The 23,467-nt window shown below is 47.6% G+C and overlaps 1 protein-coding gene across 1 annotated transcript in view; it reads right to left on the bottom strand.

Annotated features, from left to right (window-relative positions):
* Positions 1–1,258: 1,258 nt before the first annotated feature.
* Positions 1,259–23,467, bottom strand: part of LOC125759082 (putative sodium-dependent multivitamin transporter) — a 124,317-nt gene continuing 102,108 nt past the window's right edge. Inside the window, exon 11 of the mRNA XM_049417335.1 lies at positions 1,259–1,388. Coding sequence (XP_049273292.1) covers positions 1,259–1,388 — 130 coding nt within the window. The remainder of the gene's footprint in view (positions 1,389–23,467) is intronic.

Below are 23,467 nucleotides of genomic sequence, written 5' to 3'. Positions count from 1 at the left end.
TACTTCGTACTTGGTGAGCGTTTGCCGTGCTGAATGAATTATTATCCCAACAATTCTGTAGCAAGTAAACCACTTTATAAAGCGAAACGCTGTAGAAGCTATACGTACTCTTGTCGCTGTGCCCATCAGTGGTATCGCAATAGCATACAGTGTCATCACAGTACCGCTGATCATAGCTGCAATGAACATTTTAAATCGAGTATTCAGGTGAATAACGCCGCACAACTCTCATAAAACGCAGGCCACGACACGAAAAAAGGCTGACGTGATATCCTTAATATGAAAACGTCACTTGCACAAGACGCAATGTAAATTATTGTTCGAGAGGGGGGAGTGGCGTTATGACCTTTACAAATCTCATGTTGGCTAAACATGCCCACACAAAACAAAACGGTGTGAGCATGTTGTACCAAAGGATCACTCACACACTGTCTTCACCTCGTTATATATATACCGTAGAGAGATCCTAAAATATTTTTGTAGCGATAGTTCTAAGAATAAAACATGCTTGGAAATGCACTATAGTGAAAAAGTGCAGATATTTGTCAAAAAATGCTTTTAACGTACACCTTAAGTTTAGCGCACGTATCCACTTGCAGTTTCACCCACTAAGACACAAAGGAATGGCCCTTCCGGTTCGCACGCACCACTAAAATCTCAAAACGTTGTCAGAATTTGGTCCGAAAATACTTGCTATGACTGATTCATGCTTGGATGTGAACTTGATATTAATCACTGCCATGTTTCCTAGCTGCATAACGGCTTCTGTTTCTTTATATTTAATTGCTAATGGTGCAACGTATTCTTGAAACAATGAGTATTTTGATGCACAACATTATTTATTAGTGCAGTGAAACCTTCACTGACTGTTGATATCTTGCAGGAGCCTACCGTACTTCTTAATTTAGTTTGTATTTTGCAAAATGCTCAAGGACATTTGAGTAAGCTTGAAAAGCCTGCAACAAGCACATTCTCGTTCATGTCTCAGTTACTGTATACTTGACCACCCGAAGAGTACTCAGAATAGACACACTGTCGTTGGCATATATTCGTGCTTTCATGTACTTTTACGATGTTATGCAGAAAATGGTACAGCCTTGTGCCACGGGTACACAAGCAATGTTAAAAGGGTCACTTGCTGTTTATGTTCTAGTAATATTCGTAAAATGCTGAGAAGGTACGTCCTTATTTTTTATGTAATAATTATTGAACAATTGATATGCTTTAGCTCTACAACTCTAAATCATTCTCTATAATTTCAGAGCAATAATACCGCACCTAGCAGACGCATCACAATAGTCGCTCGCTGCTCACTTATCTTCAAGTATGGTGAGATGACGTCGATGTAGAACGTTGCGGCATGAGAGTTCACGATTGACGAGACAGTGCTGTAATTGCAAGAAAAAAGAGTATTTGTTAAGGATAAAGGCAAAATAATGTCTAATTGCCCTACTTTAGACGATCTAGAAGTACCGCGAACTGGACTATTTGGTACTGGTTCATTAGGTTACAGCGCGACGAGAACGTGGAAAAAATAAGGCACACACACGACGGGTCACAGCGGGGGCTATCAATAGATTTTTTATTCTTGATAAGTGTTCATATAAGGAAAGCCAAACATGCGCGCCTGCGCACAGTAACCTCGACGTACATACTTGCAAAAAGTCGGCAGATCGCACGTACTGTGCGAATCGATATTATGGGAAGCATGCGGTGGAAGGTGACTGGCGTAATTTTTCACATTGAGCGATACGTTACGAAATGTTAAATATGTGTGCAAATGGTATACGCACACAACCATCGCACATGTGTTAAATAACCAGTTGTTTACAGTTGCGTAACGATGCCAACAGCAACATGGGCAGTCAACTCTGGTATTAACCCATTAGTGCCCAGCGTACTTTACAAAGTACACTTCATTTCTTTGGAATGGAAAATACACTATTCAATATTCTAATTTTTCTTATTTGCATTTTTGATGCTAAAGGCTGCAGCAAGACACTCCTAATTGAACATATTGACTAAGGTCAATTTTTTCTGTGCTACGAGTTGTCAAACTTTTGGAAAACGAGCGCCCGGCGAACGCATGTGACGACTACTACGTTTTCTCAATTCATTTAAGGTTTCACACTGTATAGATTGAAAAAAACAGATTGATTGTGCTTCAGGAAGAACAATATAATCGCGGCGAAGCGCAAGAATCAGCTGTAGTGCACAGTGTTGCTCTGAGGGGTAATCAAACGTTGGTGTACTTTTCGTAGTACACTGGGCCTTTGTGAGAGCTTACATGTGCATTGCGTTTTAGGTTGCCTCACATATCGAACCAGGTATTCTCGTCAGAAGAACGCCCTTTTTACGGTCATTTGAGACTCGGGAGACTGCAACAGATGCCGGAAGGGATATACGAGATCCTCTTGGTGAAATAATTGTCACTCCGAAACGGCTGAGGAGGAGGGGGAAGACGGCTGTGGGAATGAATGCCTTCTGCCTGATGGAAAGAAAGAAATCGGGAAGACTGCTTCTGTTTCAATCCGGGAAACGAGTTTCTTTTCGTAAAGGGCAAAGACAATAGCATAGTTGCTATGGCGATGAAGTATGACACTGTCGAGCCACTACGCTCTGTAAGCAGATGATCATCAACTCAAACGAAAAGCGTAGTGCCATCACGAAACATCGTCAGCAGCTAGAGAAATATTGGCATGGGAGAGATTCACCTCCACAGTCAAGCTGCGTATAACTACAGAATTTTCATTCGTGGGAAAAAGTCATGGAAGGCCCTATTTACGCAGATCATCAACATTGCTGCACTGAATGCATAGAGGATCTGCCAACCTCCTGGAGGTTAGCAGACCCTCTATGCATCACCTGCTGTCATTCGCCTGCATACTTGCAACACACTACCTGTGCCATGTATACGATAGAACTATCAAGAGGCGTTCCGTGTCCAGTGTGCCTGCCAGTCCCCTCCATCCATATGGGCATTTTCAAAAGAAGATTGAAAAACGGTTGAAGTGCACTGTCTGTGATAAATAGAAATGATTCTGCGAAAAGTATGGTACAGCGCTTTGCATGATGCGTCGCTGCCTTGACAAGTTGCATGTGCCAAAACAACCTTGGTTTTAGTATGGCATGGGCCTAGCGTGCTTGCTATTCTTGTGCCGCGACAGCCTGCACTGCTATCGCAAGAGCCCAGCGTACTTTCTATAGTACAGTATCATAACTTCTGAAGACATAGATGTAACTCAATGAAAATTGCCAGATGTTGTTGTCTACTCCAGTTAGATAAGTGAGCGAAATTTCAAATAAATTCAAAAAATAGTTTTTGCTTGGACCTTAATGGGTTAACAACACCAGACGCGGTAAGCTGATATGTAGTGCCTGTACTTGTCCGTTATGATGGAGAGCGCACGCAGGTTTCACGAACCCGTGTGCATATGTGGAAGGGGTTTATGAGAGTTCTCAGGTAGATGGTGGCGAGCGGAATGTCTTTCTTTGTTAATGTAATTGATGTGCGCAACGCAGACCTCGCTGATTCCGCTGCTTGTCTGCGTGTGATCTGTGTCTGGCGGCCGGCGAAGTGGGATGCCGCCTACGTTGATGTTCCGCATCGCCGTGTTCTTACATGTGCCCAGGCCTCCGCACCAGCAATGAAACCGCTTGCTGTAGACGATACAGTGGGCTCATCGCTCCAGGTTTCAGCAAGTGCTGACACGCCAGTTTCTGTGAGCAGAGCGTCTTTTTCGAGGTCATGCACGTGCGCGTGCACAGACTGTACGTTGAGAGTGGCGAGTGTGATGTGATTGTTGTGGTTGTGGCGTCGAATGCAGATGGTAGCCCGGTCCAAGGCAATGTCTAGAGGCCTGTTTGCTAGCCGGGTCACGTCGTCGACAGACTGTCTGTCGATAGAGCCGGAGACATGTGGGAACTTGAAGTCACCTTTTGCGTTGGTGAGATATAAGCCGTCGAGGCTGGTAGTCTTGGAAAGTGCTACTTTGACGAACATCGGTGGTTGGCGCTTACCGTGTAGACTACCTCGCCGTATGTGGCCATTTGTGAATTTTATATAGTTAAGGCATTTGCTTGCGTAAGGGGAGACTGTGTCCTCTTACACGAGATATTTTTCTTGCGTATATCCTGGTTGTGATGGTTCGTATTACCACGGGTACCCGCTTCAATTCCATTGAACGGTGTGAGGTATTGACTTAAGAGGGTGTTGAGGCGAGCTCGTTGGTACGGATCCATTAGAATGCAGCGCTTAAAGAACACAAACACTTAGAACGAAAACGAGGACGGAAACTGATGTGCGTCGTCCTGGCTGGCACGACAATGCCTAGCATGGACGTTGGAAATACAAGCCACATTCGCACGAGGTTGCCGTGTTCGTCACGCTCGGTGAACCACAAAGTGCTCATGTTTCTATTACCGGGGCCGTCGCTTACGTCCATGTTGGCCATGATTAATGACGACTTGCCGATGCTCAGGCAAATTTAGGCCAGCAAGCCACCCATGTCGCTTGCGTTTATCTTGGCCGCCTTGGTCAGGGCATCCCTGTGCACCTGCTCGTTCTTATACCCGGTCTGTTATTACATGCGGCATGGTATAACACTGTGCGCAGCGTCGAGGCAACGTGCGTTATGGCGCTCGGCGTCCACATTTCTGTCGTCTAGTCGTATGCCGTCAGGGCACTTAGCCGCGGCTTCTTCGCGTGTTACAAAGGGGCTCTCAATCAATCTGACGTCATACTCCGTCGGCTTGACGCCATCGCCGAGCCTCATAAGAAATGAAGAGATCATTGCGTCATACTGACGGACCACGTGGACGACTCCACGGCTGTCGAGCGTCTTCCAGGGGAGTTCTGCCTTCAGCTCCATCACCTGCCTTACGTTTCAATGTGTATGTTCACGGTTGCTCTGTTGATTGAGACTGTGATTGACCTGTGGATTTTGGATTGGCAAAACTTTATGCCCCGCTGGACGCGCTTAGTTCGTAGCGGGCGTCTCACACGTTGGGACCGATAGAGAATACCTGGCGACCGATAGAGAATACCTGACCTATGTAGGTCTTCCCACATGATAGTGGTATGGCATACACCACGCCTATTGCGCACCTCACGTACGGCCTAGACCGGGAGGTGCATCAACGATCGTGTGCGGGAACATGAGTTGTCGTTGAAAAATTGTAGTAATGCGCATTTACCGGTCCATTTCTCGGCCTGCAAGTGTGCACCGCGACTAAGCGAGATCAAGACTCTGGGTAGGGGTAGTGATACCTTCGGAAAGGAGTTGCTGGAAGCTTTCTATATTAAGAGCAAGGGCACAGATTGTATTAGTGACACGTTCATACATCTGTACGGCAACGAGTTCAGACTTTTCAGGTCGATGATTGATTAGCTATGCTACGTCTGCGCGGATGCGCTTTAGGTGATCTGTCTTTTCCGTGGTTTTCTTTCCTAAATAAAGCCAGTTGATGTTTAGCGCTTGCCCTTTGCACTGTCTTCTTCTCTGCCTCTTCTCTTCTCAGCCAGTTTGTTCTTTTAAATGCGAATGCATTTCTTAGTCGGGCTATGTAAGGCATCCGGCGTTGTCCGCGCGCCTCTACGCTCTCACTCCCTCTCCCATAGCAACAGCGGCGGGCGCGCGCGCTTATCCTCGCCCCTAGCAACCGGAGCAGGTGGTGCGGGCGGAGTAGCGGAGAGTGAGTGGAGAGGAGGAGCGCGCTCTGGCGTGTGAGGGCGCTCGCATCGTGGGAGCTCGGCAGAGTTCCCGCGTGTGTGGAGAGAGTGTAGGAGAGGGTAGGTGCAGTGCTTCGCCGCTCCTTCTCTCGCCGTTCGCTCTCTCTCCTCCCTGCGCCACCGGCTCAATGCAGTGCGTTTGAAACGCGCTTGTAGCGTTTGCGCTGCCTTGGCACAGCCTGAAAACAGCGCGTTCTAAACGCGTTTGTGTTGCATTGAAGGCGGTGGCAACATCCCTGAGGTGATTACGAACGCACGTAGGAAGCGTTCGTTGAAAGAGGCGCCCATAAGGGAGACACTTGAGCGCGTCGATGTGTCCAGCTTTACGCAATTAAAATTACTACGCCGTGTACTCTCGGCGCAAGAAATGCATTCGCTTAATAGTATACGTTGTTGGGCTAGTTGGTTCATAATCTTCGAAATTGGCTAGCGCGAAAATGGATAAGGGCTGAGAAGGAACACTGATGTACAGGAGAGGCGCTACTCGCAACTAAGCTTTATTCAGAAACGTCTTCCCACATATATACACAGCCGAGTGGCGCGCGCAGGCGCCACTCGGCTGTGTATATATGTAGGAAGTTTCTTGTTCTTAGATACTTGGTTATGATGCGAATATGTTTTGGTATCCCGATCCTGATTAGCATTGTCGACTGTCATGTGCATTGCGCCTGCGCGCGCCACTCGGCTGTGTATATATGTAGGAAGACGTTTCTGAATAAAGCTTAGTTGCGAGTAGAGCACTGCACGGGCCCGGGCCGGGCCGGGTAAGGGGTTCTTGGATCGGGCCCGGGCCGGGCTCGGGCCCTTGATCTTCGGGCTCGGGTCGGGCTCGGGCATGAGGCAGGCCCGCATTAGGCCCGGGTCTCATACGTATAGGTATACTTGCGTGTGTACGTTGTGGGGCTTTGTTTTTGTTGTTTTGTGGGGTTTAACTTCCCGAAGCGACCCAGGCTATATGAGACGCCGTCGTTGAGGGCTCCGGGTAATTTAAACCACCTGGAGTACATTAGCGTGCACAGAAATTGCACAGTACAAGACGTCTACAATTTTGCTCCATCGGTATGCTACTCGGGATTTCAAGAAACGCCTAATATAAGCTTCCGCCATTACAGTGAGTGAAAGACGTTCTTGGGTACCGTGTAAGGAAAGCAACGGTAAACTGCCTAGATTAGTGTATATAAGATGTGCGCGTTGGTATCTAGGGAAACATTCCGAGTATGCAGCTACGCTCGCATGCCCGTGGACTGGCCAACACGACTTGTGAGTCATTAATATCTCAGGAGCTGTTTTTCGTGCATTTTAAGTGCAAGATGCGGAGCGACTCTTAACCCAGGGCAAACGCCGTTGTTGATTTGCCAATTACTAGTGGTGATGCGCCAGACCATATAGAGACACTCGTTTCCCCGAGTGGCGGTGGCGGTGACTCGGGGAAGAAGGGTGGGACAAAGAACCTTGTTGTTTTGAACACGAAAACGTAGTGTAGGTTGGGTGCAGTTGCCTGCCGAGGCGTCAACACGACAGCTTTAATTTATGTAACGCTGCCCAGCCTGGCGTATTCCTCCCAGAAGCAGCTAGAGCACGTTTTTTTCTTCTCATTGCATTGTGCAATAGATGAAGTTTGCAGGAGACTTGCTACTTTTACTCAACAGCCCTAGCTCGTATGCAGTTGATGTAGACTCAACCTAAAAATTTCTGCCATGCGTTTTTCTCCACTTTATGCAGGTATTATATTTTGTAGTTGTTCTTTGAAATGCAAAGATGAGATTGCGTGGTTAGCACTGCGTGCGTACAAGAAATAGCCAGCTATGACTAATTATATTTTATATTGCCCTGCAATCATTTCGCAAGTGTTACGCGCGTAATTCACCGAAAGTATGCACAGTACCAGTGAAAGTCGTGACACTGAAAGAAGTTCCTAAAACAATCTCTAGAAAATATCTTGTGTGTGGCAGGTATCTTCACAATAACCGAAGGTTGGACAGTGCCTCCTTTATGCTCAAGGCATAACTAGCTGAAACGGGCCGGGCCGGGCCGGGCCGGGCCCCAACCTTTCGGGCCCGGGCCGGGTACGGGCCACATTTAAGAACAGCGGGCCGGGCTCGGGCGGGCCGGAGCATGGCGTTTTCGGGCCGGGCCGGGCCCGGGCCGGAAAAATCGGCCCGTGCAGTGCTCTAGTTGCGAGTAGCGCCTGTCCTGTACATCAGTGTTCCTTCTCAGTCCTTGTCCAATTTCGCGCTAGCCAATTTTGAAGAAAATGCATTCGCATTTCCTCACGATTCCCTTCGGGGAGGTGGGGGCATTTTTTCTTCCTGTTCGCGCTAAAAATACGACTGGGAAGTTTCAGACTATCCAGAATTACCCATCTCGGCCAGTCGCGTGTGATTACTTGTACCTAGGATTGATGCGAGCAATCAAGGAATGACGTTTATGTTTTGTTTTTTGTTTTACTGCGATAGCAATTATTGGATACTAGGCTGGTTTGTGCCGTCGCCGTCACGTTCCGTATATATATATATATATATATATATATATATATATATATATATATATATATATATATATATATATATATATATATATACATATATATATGTATATATTGTAATGCAGAGAAACAAGAGACATAGACACAAAACCTGTTCAATAGGCCGGTTGTTCTATTCTGCCTCGTCTTTCTCTTTTTCGCACAAGCCGATCGCGCGCTAGTGCTCTGTGCCGTTCTTCATCATTACACTCGGCCACGCTGCAAGTATGGCATCCTGTCAACCCTGTCTAGTATGTAGCCGTCCTGGGCACTTCACCGGCATCTGCAGCACTAATGTCTGGTGGTCTGCATTGGCTGCACCTCAGTAGTCGGTCTTTCCAACGCTGCAGCCTGTCAGGACGTTCTTTCAAAGAAAACTCAGGAGGGCGGAATTGGCTGTGCCGTAGTGGTCGCTGCATGCTCAGCTGACAATTTTGTTGCAGCAGTTTGGGGCGCTGGTCTCCATCCCCGTTTGCGCGCTGGGCAGGCAAATACTTGCACAGCGAAGAATGCGTACAAGCTTGGACAAGCTGTGGAGCGTGGTCCTGGTTCGGCGTAGCAGCGTCTGCGTTGCTGTTTCTGCAATCGTTCCTTCTGCGGTAACAAGGACAAAAGGTGGTCTCTGGTGTCTCCGATCCGCGTCCGTACACGTGAACGCCCCCGCACCTTCGTTCCACGTCGGAATTCTTGAAGTTTTTCGAAGGCATCTCACTACTTTGTTCGAGCTGGTCGCCGTCCGACCGGTCAGTGGCGGATCCCACTACGGCGAGAGCCACTTCGTCCTGATCCGCGCAGCGCTCAGGTGGTGTACCAGGTGTCAGAGTAGAGCACTCGCCGTCGTCAGCAGACTCGCACGTGGGGCTGCCGGAATGGTCGATACTGGCTCCGTCGGCCTGGAGCGCAAGGCTTCCGGAATGGCCGATGCCGGCTACGTCTGCTCGGGTCGCATCGATAGTCTCCGTATTGGCTTTCTTGAGCGAAGCGTTCGCACCCTCGGCCAGTGAATGCCGTGAAGCCAGCAGATGTTTGTCCGCCTGGTCACAGAAGGTGCTTTTGGTGTCAGCAGACACTTCGGGTTGTGGTCTGTCGACTTGGGAGCATTGGGATGATGCGGTACTTGGAGTCAAGCGGCTGAGGTTGACTCCAGAAGAATCTACGGTGAGGCGAACTTCGCCAGAGAGGAGGTAGTCAGCCCCTAGGACCATATCAGCGCGCAGGTCCTCGAAGACGGGAACGCCGGCAAGGAACTTGCTCCCGGCTTCGGTTTGGAGGTGCAGGTCTAGCGCCCCGACAGGAAATTCGCAACCACCGAGGCCGCGCAGGGGTGCCTGAGGCCATGGTTCGAGGTTCGCTGGGGCATGGCGTCGGTGCAGCGCCGTGCGTGGAGCGCCAGTTTGCACAAGAGCCGTAAGCTCGCCGATTCCGAGCACGTGGACGTGCACGGTTAGAAGTGGCCGCGTTTGGTGGTGTGTGGCTTGATATCGTGGAGCTGGTGGTGTAACGTCGATCTGGCCGAAAAGAGCAATGAGCCTGCCACTCCATTCGGTCCAGGAACGTTGCTTGACACCTTCGTACTTGTGCCATGCCTCGGCACCACCGCGAAGGCGGTCTATAGCCACCAGCCATTTCTGGTTGTCGTGCCAGGCATGGCGAGAGCCGAAAGAATTGATGGCCTCAATCCACAGGGCAGCGTCGTCCTGGAAGCCTCGGAACTCCGGCACTGCCCAAACAGCCTATAATGAAGCGGTAGATGCGAACACGGAGTTGGTCGACGCCAGGACGTCGAGCTGCTTAGACAGTTGCGTGAAGGCATGCCAGACCTCCGAGACTCTGTCGGTTGAGGCGCCCGATGAGCAGGAAATCACGTCCGTGGAGTATGCAGCGGTCGCAGTACTCACGCCGGCGAGATCCACGGCCAAGGGAGCGTGGACGGCGTCTCTTGGCGGCTCAGATAGTGGTAGACTCTTTGCTACTCGATCCACACCTTTGGAAGCGTGAGCTGCGTTCTCAGAAAAGATTCCGGGCGCCGTGAGGTCGTGAACCGGTAGCGCGGCGTCTGTAAACTGAAGTAAAGCCGCCGAGGAGGCCTGGACGCCGTACCTAGACGGTGCTATCAGCGCCGGCAGGTTGACAGGTACCGAGGAGGCATGGACGCCGTCCCGGAACAGCGCTTGGTGCTGCGGCAGGTAGGCCGATTCCATGGCCGAGGAAGCGCGGACGGCTTTCCTTGGATGGCGGCTCTAGAACACCGATGACGCACTAGCACAGGCGGTGTGGGCCTTAAGGCTTCGTTTTCGACGACTGCGCCATTGTAATGCAGAGAAACAAGAGACATAGACACAACGCCTGTTCAATAGGCCGGTTTTGTTTGTTTGTTTGTTTGTAGCCTTTGCATATTGGCAAATACCCACTCGGGGGGATTGGCCAAGAAAACATGTTGTTCTATTCTGCCTCGTCTTTCTCTTCTTCGCACAAGCCGATCGCGCGCTAGTGCTCTGTGCCGTTCTTCATCATTACAATATATATATATATATATATATATATATATATATATATATATATATATATATATATATAAGCCACAAAGAAAAATAATTCAGAAATACTTTCTGACACGCGGAATCGAGCGGGCGACCTCTCACTACGCAGCGCGCGGCGTTAGACGGTTAGGCCACGAGGAGTAGCTCTTTCAGCATGCTAACGGCGAGCTGTTTATATACACCATGTACTTCAGCGTGGTTTCTTGCTCACCGGCGAGATGGCGCGAGGGGCGCGCTTTCAAAGGTCATGTCCCCGCTCGTAACGTTGCGCGCGTGCGCGCGCCTCCGTGCAATTTGCTCTACAGGGCGTGGTGCACAAAGGGGGGGGGGGTGTATGTATGGAGGAGGGGGGTTGTATGTCTTTTGCTTCCACCGCGATGTCCACGCTGAAATTACAGAACGTACGAAGGTCACTTCGCTCGCTTCAGCGGCCGCATTTGCGAAACACAAGCACGCTGTTCAAACAGAAATAAGTAACAGCTGTGACACTTGATAGTTCGCGCTCGTCCTGTGTGTGTCCTTTTCGTGCGTCCTTTTCGCTTGAGCGACGCGCTGGAAATTTCGAGCTGCTTTCCGTTCTTCGCGTTACATTCCAATTTGTTGCTATCGCATTCATTGCTAACTGTGACTTTTTTTTATAGTAACGTCAGCGCCGTCTTCCTCTTTTTTTTATCGCTCGGCGTGCGCGTGATGCGCCGCATACTTTCGTGTGTCTCGTGTTTTACAGCGAAAGCTGTTATGAGATCATTTCAGCGGTCGTTTTTGGCGCCGTAGTTGTCCGCCGCCGGTGTCCGTAACCACTATCGCTTGAAATAAGAAAAAAAACGAAATAAGAAAAAATTCCAGGATGGAACGAGGTTCGAACCCGGGCCCTCTGCGTGAGAGCCCAGTATTCAACCTCTGAGCCATGCCGGTGCTTCGAACTGCTTTGCAAAAAGGTCCTATACAGGCTTCATGTCGGGAAGGAACCACATTAACATATGCAATGTAGCGTGGTAGAAGAGTAAAATGAGCACCAAGCGTCGCACAACGCGAATTCTGTAACCAGGCGTCACACAATGCGAACTGCGCAACGAGTAGGTTGTTGAATGCTTCCAACACATTACAAAGGGCTCCGCCATAATTCTTCATCGTCATCAGGCACAGCATCAACAAAGTGCGCATAATGCCTTACATGCGTTTACCAGGTACCACTGCTCTCCGTAGAATGACGAAAAATGGCATAGTGCCTGCTTCCTTACCTCTCAAAAATTACAATCATTTATAGTGTAGTGGGTTCTTCGCAAGTGCACTTGTATTGGTTGCCAAGGAAGCCCATAAGCGCATGATCCATTTCCTCGGGGTCTCAGTAAAGTTATTCGCCCCCCCCCTCTCTCTCTCCCACGTCAATGTATGTTATACAGCATGGCGGGAGAAGGAAATAGCGATCGGGCGTCACCCAATGCAAATTACATAACTGCTGGGCCGTTTAAAGCTTCCAACCCATTACAAAGGGCTGAGCCATAATTCTTCGTCATCAGTCGTCTCGTCAACAAAGTGCACATAATGCCTTACAGACGTGTAGCTGGCGTCTTACTTCTCCGCAGAATGACGAATAATGGCTTAGTAGGTGCTTCGCAACTTCACAAAAATTGCGATTGATGGCGTAGTGGGTACCTTGCTAGTGTACTTGTATTAGTAGCCCCAAGAGAGCTTACAACGTGCTCTAGAAACGCCGCTCGTCCAGCTTTCGCTGTGACTGTGCTGCGGTTTCAGCGCAGGCCTGGCGTTTTTTTTGTATACGTTTGCGCACTATCTGTTTGTCATAAATACAATAAATCATGCTTCACAGAACAGTATTCTTTTACTGAACATCTTAGACTGTACACCAATAATCAATTTTTTCGGCTTTAACATACTTGGTAAGCGCACACATTTTTAGTTTTGCACGGAACTTGCAGCACTTATCAATACAACAAGCAATATAAAGAAGCATCGGAGTTAATTTTTTCAACATTTTAGCAAACGTGATACCACTGCACAGTGCATGCGTGAAAGTACGATAATATAGAATTGCGGGAGTTTTACGTGTCAAAACTACCCTATGATTATGAGGCACGCCGTGGTGTGGGATTACGGATTAATTTCGACCAACTGGCGTTCGTTCACGTGCACCCATACATAAGCACACGGGTGTTCTTTGCATTTCGCCTTGATCGAAATAGGACCGCTGTGGCCGGGAGTCGAGCCCGCGCCCTAGGGCTGAACAACGTGGCACCCAATTGCTAGGCTGCCACGGAGAGTGAAAGCACAAAGGGAAATGGGCAGTTATGTTTCACCGAGCGTTTATTGCCGGACTGGATTACGGTCAGAAACTTTGAACTGCATCATAATCGCAGATTTCTGAAAAAATAAGCCAATAACATCTGTCAATTACACGAAAACTCTCTATCACATGCGTTTTCAATTGCGCATGCCGTCACTGAGTATTAGGACAAAATTATGCACGCGTGCAGTATGTATCTCTTGTCCCCACAATTCTGCTTTGGCATGCGAAACTCAAAACAAAATGCACTTCTATTGACAGCTTTGCACAGTAGGTAATTACTAACACTCTCACTCACCTTTGTGAAAAGAGTATTCCGAAGCAATAGTAACCACCACCACAACGATAACGACACAGTAGTCGCACAATGACCGCAACTAGACACGCCAGGCGAATACCGTGACGTAACTGCAGAAGAGTAATATGCAGGTACAGCGTACTAAAATATAGAACACCTAATGCGGGTAGCGTTCTTTTCCATAATTCGCCCAGTGTAGCGCTAGTTCCTCTACTCATGTAATCGTGCTACTCTTGTAACGCTAAGAGCCACTGAGATCGCGAACACGGTCCGGTGCGAGGCCATCTTGCGTTGTTTCTTCCCACGACCCACGGACCCACGACCAACGGACCCACGACCCACATGCATGTACATCATGCCATTCATGACATGCATGTCAAGATTTTCATGTTATGACCTGTCATTTACGTTCGCCATGCGGTCAGGTTATGCCATACAAATTTTGGTGTACATCCAATTAAAGAAACGGCCAGGAAAGAAAAGTCGTAGGCGGATAGATAGATAGATAGATAGATAGATAGATAGATAGATAGATAGATAGATAGATAGATAGATAGATAGATAGATAGATAGATAGATAGATAGATAGATAGATAGATAGATAGATAGATAGATAGATAGATAGATAGATAGATAGATAGATAGATAGATAGATAGATAGATAGATAGATAGATAGATAGATAGATAGATAGATAGATAGATAGATAGATAGATAGATAGATACGCTCAAAGCCGCACAAGATCGCTAAGATATGCGAAGCATTTCTTAGCCAATCCCTAGATATCCCTACATCTAGAGATAAATCTCTAGGGCTGACATCACTGCACTGTCCCCTTACGTGCCACATCGGCAAAAGAGGGAGCCTGTGCAAAGGAAAGGTGTTTGTGCGCCTCCATAAACGAGATATTTTCTGTTCCTTTAGTACAAAATACGACAACGCCGATTGTATCCGATACGATACATTCTAATTGTATCTTAAGATACTTCGATATATTAGGAAATATGTTATTATAAATCGGTATTTACGGTAATGCAGCACTAAACGCGATGCACAAGAATGTTCGCTTGAATGTTTATTAACCGTCCAGCGGGCCAGGGCCGTCGCCGAGGACCTCGAAAGATGTTCCTCGAATGGTGGATCCCTGGCAGCCTAGCCCCAGGCACAATATCAACCGTTGGGCAAATAAAGTTTATTCAACTCAACTCAACTCAACTGCGACCAATTTTGTTTTATTTGCATGAAATGTGTGTTAGTATCGCAAAAGTTTTGTACTTCTTGTTGAAGGTATATTTCTTTTGTTCCGAAACAACTCATTGGGGTTGCTTTAGCTGCTTACCATGACAGCTTTTTATACACTTCGCCGATAACGGTTTTTGCCTGCCGCTTTTGTAATTGAGTCGAGTCGATGCTCTGCTTGCCGACCAGCTAGCGAGCTGCCATCTTCAATAAGATGCCTTCGCTCAATGGTGCAAATACCGTTGTTAAGTTCTACCTTTCCCGTAAACGTATCACGGTTTTCGCAACACCCGATCACCGGACAGATGTACATCAGCGAGAACCTTGGTAGCGACATTCTTTGCGAAGCATCTTGTTTACGTAATATTAATGAGAACTAACAGACAATAATGCCAAGGAAAGTATAGGGGATGTTTTTAGTAGTAAATGTAAGGTAAATGTGAAGAAAGAAAAGTGGACGAAAAGATAGCTTGCCGCGGGCAGGGACCGAACCTGCGACCTTCGAATAACGCGTCCGATGCTCTACCAACTGAGCTACCGCGGCGGCCATCCCCCCGTCCACTTTATAGGGTATATATGTACATTTAAACGTGGGAGCGTCAGTCAGCGCCGCCAGTAGCCATGACGGCGAGTGTGGAACACTCTTTTTCTGCCTGCTGGCGTCACGTAGCACGTGAACTTATTACGAGCTGGCAGCTGACCAATAATCCCTCGCATACCACCTGAAAGCACAAAGTCTGCCAGAACGAGGCCCTCGCTATGAATGAAGGAAAGAAGTGTTAATTTCAAGGGCTCGTTTTCTTTGTTATACACAATATTAATGAGAACTAACAGACAATAATGCCAAGGAAAGTATAGGGGATGTTTTTAGTAGTAAATGTAAGGTAAATGTGAAGAAAGAAAAGTGGACGAAAAGATAGCTTGCCGCGGGCAGAGGACATAAAACTGCAATTACTTTTATATTCTACCTAATTGCTGGCGTGAAGCCTTCGCTAGCGACGTACTGAGTAATGTGCGATCTTCTAACAATTTCTCTTTTATGAGAGAACGTCTGCAGCCCAGAAAACATGTCAGACGTGTTCTATAGTTGCATGAAGTGCCGCAGGACACCGCCGCTATTCACACTATGTTGCCACTTAGGCTCCAATTACCTGGCGATTAGTAACAGTACAAATATTTAGAGAAGACTAAGACAGAAAAACAAACATAACTAAGTAAAATAGAAAAGCAGTTATGTATCAAACGCAGCGAATAAGTATAGGAACACGATACAGGCGGCACTCCCAAGAGCTAATAAGAGTTGTGGAGTTTAACGTCACAAGAACCACGATATGATAATGATAGACGCCATAGTGGAGGCCTCCGGAAATTTCGACCACGTGGTGTTATAGAGCCCAAATATAAGCACACGGGCATCGAATTGCGGCCGCCGCGACCTACGGGTTAGCAGTCAAGCACCATAACCACTAGACCACCGCGGCGAGTAACCCCTAATAGCCATGACAATATGGCATTTAAGCTAAGAGCACAAAAACTGTAGCGCCTATGTAAAATAGTGTAAACCGACTCGTTGAGACGCTCATTAGAAAAACGGAGCACTTCGTATACCAATGTTTCTCCAATCCCTTTGCTAACAACTTTGACACGGCTCCTAATAATTTACGTTATTATATTGAAAACTCAATTTCACTATTTTACTAAGCAGTAAGCAGAACTTTTGTTGCTGTATACTTCATGCGCGCGCAGATTATTAAATATTTGTTCTCAACGTCGCCTTGACATAACAGTAAACTTAAGTAGAATATAAGTCTGTAAACAGAAGCAGAAATAATGTAGACAGCTAAAAGTAAGAATAAAGGAGAGATCTTACGCTGCCAGCACGTTAAAGGCATATTGCCGTAAGCAGACCCGAAAAAAGCAATACAAAGACGTTGGTAATGTATGGGATGGAAAAGGACACCTTAGAAAGAACTTGTGCTAAGAATCCAATTATGATTTTGAAAACGCATTGAATTATTTATTATTTATTTGGTTTGAATACATAGGAAACACGAAGACACAGAGGAAATAGGGAGGGAACAGGCTGAAAACTGCCACCTAACGGGGCACAACGCCTGCCTGCTCATTTGGGAAAGGGGAAAGCAAGAGGAAAGAAAATAGGAAAGAAAAGAGCACAAATAACACAGACGTAAACAAAATTAGGTGGTCACATGGAAAAATGTCTAACAGAAAATGACACGTGCGCCAAGATACCTTCTGTTAAGTGAATGCTTGTTCTGTTAAATCAGGCATCGGTACCGGTAGTGCTATAGCTGTTAGAATCTTATTTGCATATAAGTCCATCTCATTGCATGTAAGTCAAAGTTGCATCGACGAAGTCCTTCAAATCGCCGATGTGTGAAAGCCACGAGACGAAAAGCAACCACTTTTCTTGCATTCTTCAGACTTCGTAACGACGCACAACGCAAGAGAAACTTCGATAACGACACTACAGCGGCATCAAAATTTCTGCAAAAGACACCGCACGCACTGGAGTACGCGGCACAAGATAGTAGCTACGAGCCAAGTGCCAAAGCACTGACACAACTAAAAAAAAAAGAAACCGTGGCGTAGACGTCCGCGCGTTTGTCGAGACGACGCGAGCGTCACCACGTGACTCTGCTCCCTCAATATGGACGCTCAGAGCTCATCACTTGCACTCGCTGGTAAACTCTGGTGGAAAGATAAAAAAATGTCATTGTCTTTAGTTTTAATCTGGTGGCTTAGTGGGAGCAGTATCACCTTGAGAAGCGGAGTTCAACCAACGTTTATTGTTTCGAACCGCGGTGTTGCGATCGCAGTATCTTGTATCTTAAGATACACGATACATTCTTCAATGGATCAGAAATACAGATACTGATACCCGTCTTGCGAGACGTATCGCGATACAGATACAAGATACCCAAAAATTATCTAAGATAGTATCGAAGGTACATGCATCTTCGATACTGCCCAGCACTGCTCTGAGAGGCGTGATGGAAACGCTGGCGCTTGAAGCAACGCCGCGGGTTGGGTATATATGGTATGACCTCCAGCTTCACATAACCTGTTTCGACATATTCTGGCAGTGTGCTTGGGGAAAGTATGAGAATGAGGTGTTTTGGTGGGATTTCTTTGTCGTCAAGCCGGATTCTGATGCACTGCACATTTATCAAATGCTGTTCGCTCCAGCGCTCGAGGATTTCCCTTTCTGTCGAGTCAAGCTGGTGCTTTTCTGATGTAAGGTGGCTGAACATGTCTGATGTAAGGTTGCGCTGAACATGTCGAGCTTGTCTGACACCACGCCTCGCGAGCTGTTGAAAGAACGATGGGTGTGACTGAGGCAGGCGTGTTTCCAGACGAAACAATAGTTTTCATATTGGGCTTTCCTCCGAACTTCAAAGAGAAAATCTACGCTAGCAATTCTGTCTCATAAACATGGCCGAGTGTTTCAGGGTGTTGGCCGAGTGTTTACACAAAAAAAGGGGAGGTTTTTCTGGCATTCTTGTCGAGTGTTTCACAGTGGATCACGTGGAATCGTGGAAAATTTTCCTTTCGTCTCAAGAATATGTTCATAGTCTCTTCGATGCGTCTCCTATTTGTGAGAGGGCGATCACTCAGACGAGGAAATCCAGCGGAGCCAATAAATTATGCACAACTGCGGCAGCCATGCCAGCCGCCCAACATGAAGCCCAACATGGGAACGCAACAGCACTTTATATATAAGGCATATATAAGAATTTATACAAGGCATGCCAGCGCCAGCTGCACACAGCCACTACAGTAAAATGCCACTTGAACTGTCGTTAAACGAAATATTCTGTTGCACGAACTTTTTTTTAACCCCCAGCCGAAGCGCCGTTGGACCCAATGGTAACGTATTTCAGTTTGACGAAATATTGTGCAGAGCACACTTCAGTTCTGCGAACACAATTTGTGACACCGCCCAATGCCTCCCACGTCATAGTGATCACAAGTACGACCCCACTTTCTGTAGCATAGCTTTACCTTGGCCCTCGCGATAAGTTCCGTTAGCAGCGCGCCACCGGCGCCCATCGCGGAGGCCATTATTTTACGCTGATAACGGCGCTTCATACCACGGGACGAACTGTCGGACCTCTTCGGCTTTGAACTGGATTGCATATGGCTACGTATTTGTCAAGAAGAAGAATAGGAGGAGGAAGAAGTGACCCTTGCAGAGGAAGCACCAAGAATTTCAGCTAAAGAAGCGCTGATGTATACTTGGAAAAAGCTAAGTCCTTCGCTGCCAAGAAGAATGTTGTGCCGGAGAAGGTTTATGAGAGTTTGGACACAGTGACTCAAGTCATTACCACTGCAGTCCTAAGTTCACAAGCGCAGCAAAATATAATTTATTCTTTAAAACATGCTAAATAAGCAGATATTCACATAAAATAAGCAGCATTGCAAATAAAATCGTTCAAATTTTTTTTCAGCAACTAATGTTTTTATTGCGATAGCAACTATATGGACACTCTCGGCTGATTTTTGCCGTCACCGTCTGTCGACGCCGTCATGTTCCGGATATGTATATGTATGTATATATATAAACAAGGCACAAAGAAAAATAAAGCAGAAGAAAAAAATTCTGAAGTACCCGACCGCGGATTTGAACCAGCAACCGCTCGCTCCCCAGCGCGCTGTGTTAGACAACTCAGCCACACGCACTGTATGCGCCGGCGAAATAACGGCGAGCTATTTATATACACCATGTACCGCTGGTGCTAAGCAAATCTCGGAGGAGCGTGAGCGTGTTTTCTATCACGCAACGCTCCTAATTTTCTTTCAATTTGAAAACTGCCCTTGAGTGGCGCACGACAAAGTGGCCCTTTCCTGTACCCACTCGTGATGTGGAAGGACAAAAAAAATCACAGCATATCCACGGAGTGAATGATGATGAGTGGGCGAAGCTGCGGAGGTTCATCGGTAAACCGTGAATCTTCCGTGAATTCTGCCCAGTACATCATCACCGACGTGAGATCGGGCGCGTTTATACTAAAGGTTCGATGAGTTATGACGACTTGCAGCTCACTTTAATTTTACATGTACGCTGTGAATTTTCATTGTTTAGAAAGCCATTGCTTTAGGAAACATGTGGCGTCTTTCGTTAAGCAGCTGGCGTCTTTTGGTTTTGCTTTAGAAACATCTGGCGTTCTTTCGTTTTGCTTTTGGAAAACATCTGGCGTCTTTCGTTGGTTTATTTCATCAATCAACGGCGTTTTGAACAAAATTTTTATTGTTTAATTACGCACAGGAGAAATCTCACCAGGCACTACCTTGGAGGTAAACAATGGCTGCTAATGGGGAATGAGAGACAGAAGAATTCTGCTTTTAGTTAACGCGCAAGCTGCGAATTTTTTATTGTTCAACAACGCACAGGAAAAATCTCCCACCGGCACCACCTTGGAGGTGAAGATCTGGTACTAGCGTTACGACTGGATACGCACTACTACGAGGGACGAACGGGTACCGCCTTAAGGAGCTTCGCCCCTAAAAAAAAGAAAGAACACCGGGAACACCATCCATCAGACGCCCCCGTGTGGCTAGAGACGCAGGGGGTAACTTCACGCGCCACAGTTTAACCGAAAAAGAAATATATAAAAGCGTCTGATTCTCCATTGTCGACACTTGCAGACGCAGCGCTCCTAATTTTCTTTCATTCCGAATACTGCCCTTGAGACGCGCACGACAAAGTGGCCATTTTACATGCGAATGCATTTCTTAGTCGGGCTATGTGAGGCATCCGGCGTTGTCCGCGCGCCGGCAGGTGTTATCTCTCCGCTCTCACTCCCTCTCTCATAACAACAGCTGCGGGCGCGCGCGCTTATCCTCGCCCCTAGCAACCGGAGCATGTGGTGCGAGAGAGTGTAGGAGAGGGTACGTGCAGTGCTTCGCCGCTCCTTCTCTCGCCGTTCGCTCTCTCTCCTCCCTGCGCCACCGCCTCAATGCAGTGCGTTTGAAATGCGTTTGTAGCGTTTGTGCTGCCTTGGCACAGCCTGAAAACAGCGCGTTCTAAACGCGTTTGTGCTGCATTGAAGGCGGTGGCAACATCCATGAGGTGATTACGAACGCACGTAGGAAGCGTTCGTTGAAAGAGGCGCCCTAAAGGGAGACACTTGAGCGCGTCGGTGTGTCCAGCTTTACGCCGGTAAAATTACTACGCCATGTACTCTCGGCGCAAGAAATGCATTCGCATTTCCTCACGATTCCCTTCGGGGATGTGGGGGTATTTTTTTGTACCCACTCGGGATGTGGAAGGGAAGAAAAAGAAAGAACATCGGGAACACCTTGCATCAGACGCCCCCGTGTGGCTAGAGACGCAGGGGGTAACTCTACGCGCCACAGTTTAACAGAAAAAGAAATATCTAAGAGCGTCTGATTCTCCATTGTCTACACTTGCAGACGCAGCGCTCCTAATTTTCTTTCATTCCGAATACTGCCCTTGAGACGGCACGACAAAGTGGCCATTTTTTGTACCCACTCGGGATGTGGAAGGAAAAAAAAAGAAAGAACATCGGGAACACCTTGCATCAGACGCCCCCTGTGGTAGGAGACGCAGAGGGTCACTACACGCGCCGCAGTTTAAAAGAAGAAGAAATATCTAACAGCGTCTAAATTCTAAATTTCTCACCTATATTAACCGCCGGTTTCATGGCCAATCTGCCGTGGGTAAGAGCCAATCGCCACCTCACCTGCCTTCATGGAAGAAATAACAAGATTTATTCGTGGACAAGTTCTATAATTTTTGTTTGTTAAACCACCCCTTATGTAACACCCCTCCGGGGTCTTTAAGGTAAATAAATGAAATGAAATGAAATAATTAAGGGTCGAGCAAGCAAACAAGCAATCAACGAAGCAAGCAACCAAGCGTCTGATCCTCCATTGTCGACACTTGCAGCGTGTTGCTCAAGCACACAGGCGTAACAAATGTGATAGTTGTTAGTTCACGTTTTCCCTGTGCATGCCTGTGCGTTCATTTAGGGTGTCCTTCTTCGTGCTTCAGCGGCACGCTGCAAGTATCGAGCTGCTTCTGCTTCTTCGTGTGACATTTCGATTTCTTGCTATCGCATTCATTGCTTCGCCCTTGCGGCGAAACTGTGACTTTTCTTTCCTCCTCATAACCAGTTCCAACATAGCAATTCCAGTTTAGCGAACTTTCACCTTAGTGAACTTTTTTCTGGAGTCCCTTGAAGTTCGTTCAAGTTTCACTGCGTAACCAAATATAATGTGCTCAAGAGAGGGCACAACATGCACAGGGTTAGCCCTTGCCGCCACGAGGATTGGAAGTAAACGGAGGAGACAAGAGCACAAGAAAAATTTAGTGAGCGAGAAAGACGAAGATGCAGGGAGAGAGAGATTAGGAAAATGCGACTGCCGATTTCCCCTGCGTGGCTCAGCCCAGGGGTGCCGTCTACGAGAAGCTGGGGCCAAAGGGCTGTGCTGCCTCTGCCGGGGGCCTTGAACTTCTAGCTACTCGGCGTTGGCTCAACCTCCAGGATGCCCTTTTTCCCAGACACGGCTACGCCGCGCATGGCGACGCGTGTGACGGGGTCGAAACAACCTCGTTGGCGAAACACCCTCGTCCAAGGTGACGTCGCTCAATATACGCCTACTCGCGCATACGTATGTCCTACGTGCGAGTGAAAGCGCGCGAGTGCTGTGCATGAATGCGGCTGAAGCAGAGATGAAACGAGCCGGCCATCTCCGTCGAATGAAGGGAGCACGCGATAACATCAATCCGCGTGCGAGGTCGGATCCAAAAGAGTAGACCTCCTGCATTTCCTCTTCGTATCTCTCTCTCCGAGCCTCCCTGTATACGACGTCCAAATAAGTTGATATGACATTCATTGCCTCGCCCTTTCGGCGAAGCTATGTCTTTCTTTTTTCTTTCTTTGCGAAGTACATGCGTTAGCACGTCAGGCATCGCTAAACCTGTGAGAATTGTTGAATGCAAGGACACCCACAGTGGTATCTTTGCAGGTAAGCTGTTGCGCTGCTAACTACATGATATGAATTTAGTTCCCTGCAACGGCGTTCACATTACATGAGGGAGAAATGCAGGCACAGCCGTTTACTTCTGTGTGGGCGCACGTTAAAAAGCCTGAGGTAGTCAAAATCAACCCAGGATCCCCCACCACAGCGTGACTGATAACCATATTGTGGTTTCGACACGTAAAACCCCAGAGTGTACGGTTATTAAGGCATAAACGTTAGATGCCCCGTCAAACGCAAACAGCGAGCATTGGCCTGAAAACGATCACGCGGCTACAGATGACGTCTTCATGACGTCACCCATAAACTCATCATGACGCCATAGATCACCAAATACCGTGGTATCACCGTGACGTCATGATGTTACATAACATGTTGTCATCACATGACATCCTTGCTTGGTCAAAGGTGGGCCGATCCCGGAGGCAGTGCAAGGCCTCGCGTGGTGCAGAGAGCTTCCATGTCGGTGTAGGCGGGAGGATCGATACAAACGACTCAGAACAAAAAAAGAAAGTGGCTCTCGCATTCGAGTCCTATGTCTTACGTGAATGCGTAAGGGACCGTCTGACATGTATAAGAAACACGAAAGAATCAAAACTTTGGAATCACACAGGCCTTGCTATGTTGAGACACAATGCCAATACTATCCTATTTCTTCGCCCATAATTCATTGCGGTTACGCTGACGCGTCTCCTTCGGTACGCCGAAGCATCCTGCAGCACGCCGCTCGGCCGATGCGTTACTTCTGTGGTTCTCGAGAGCACTTCCAGCCACGCTGATTGGCGATTCCCTCTCCTGCCAC

The sequence above is a fragment of the Rhipicephalus sanguineus genome, chromosome 7, assembly GCF_013339695.2.
Source record: "Rhipicephalus sanguineus isolate Rsan-2018 chromosome 7, BIME_Rsan_1.4, whole genome shotgun sequence".
In the NCBI taxonomy this organism is placed as follows: domain Eukaryota; kingdom Metazoa; phylum Arthropoda; class Arachnida; order Ixodida; family Ixodidae; genus Rhipicephalus; species Rhipicephalus sanguineus.
The sequence above is the reverse complement of the archived record's forward strand: the minus strand, read 5'-3'. Positions and strand labels throughout refer to the sequence as shown.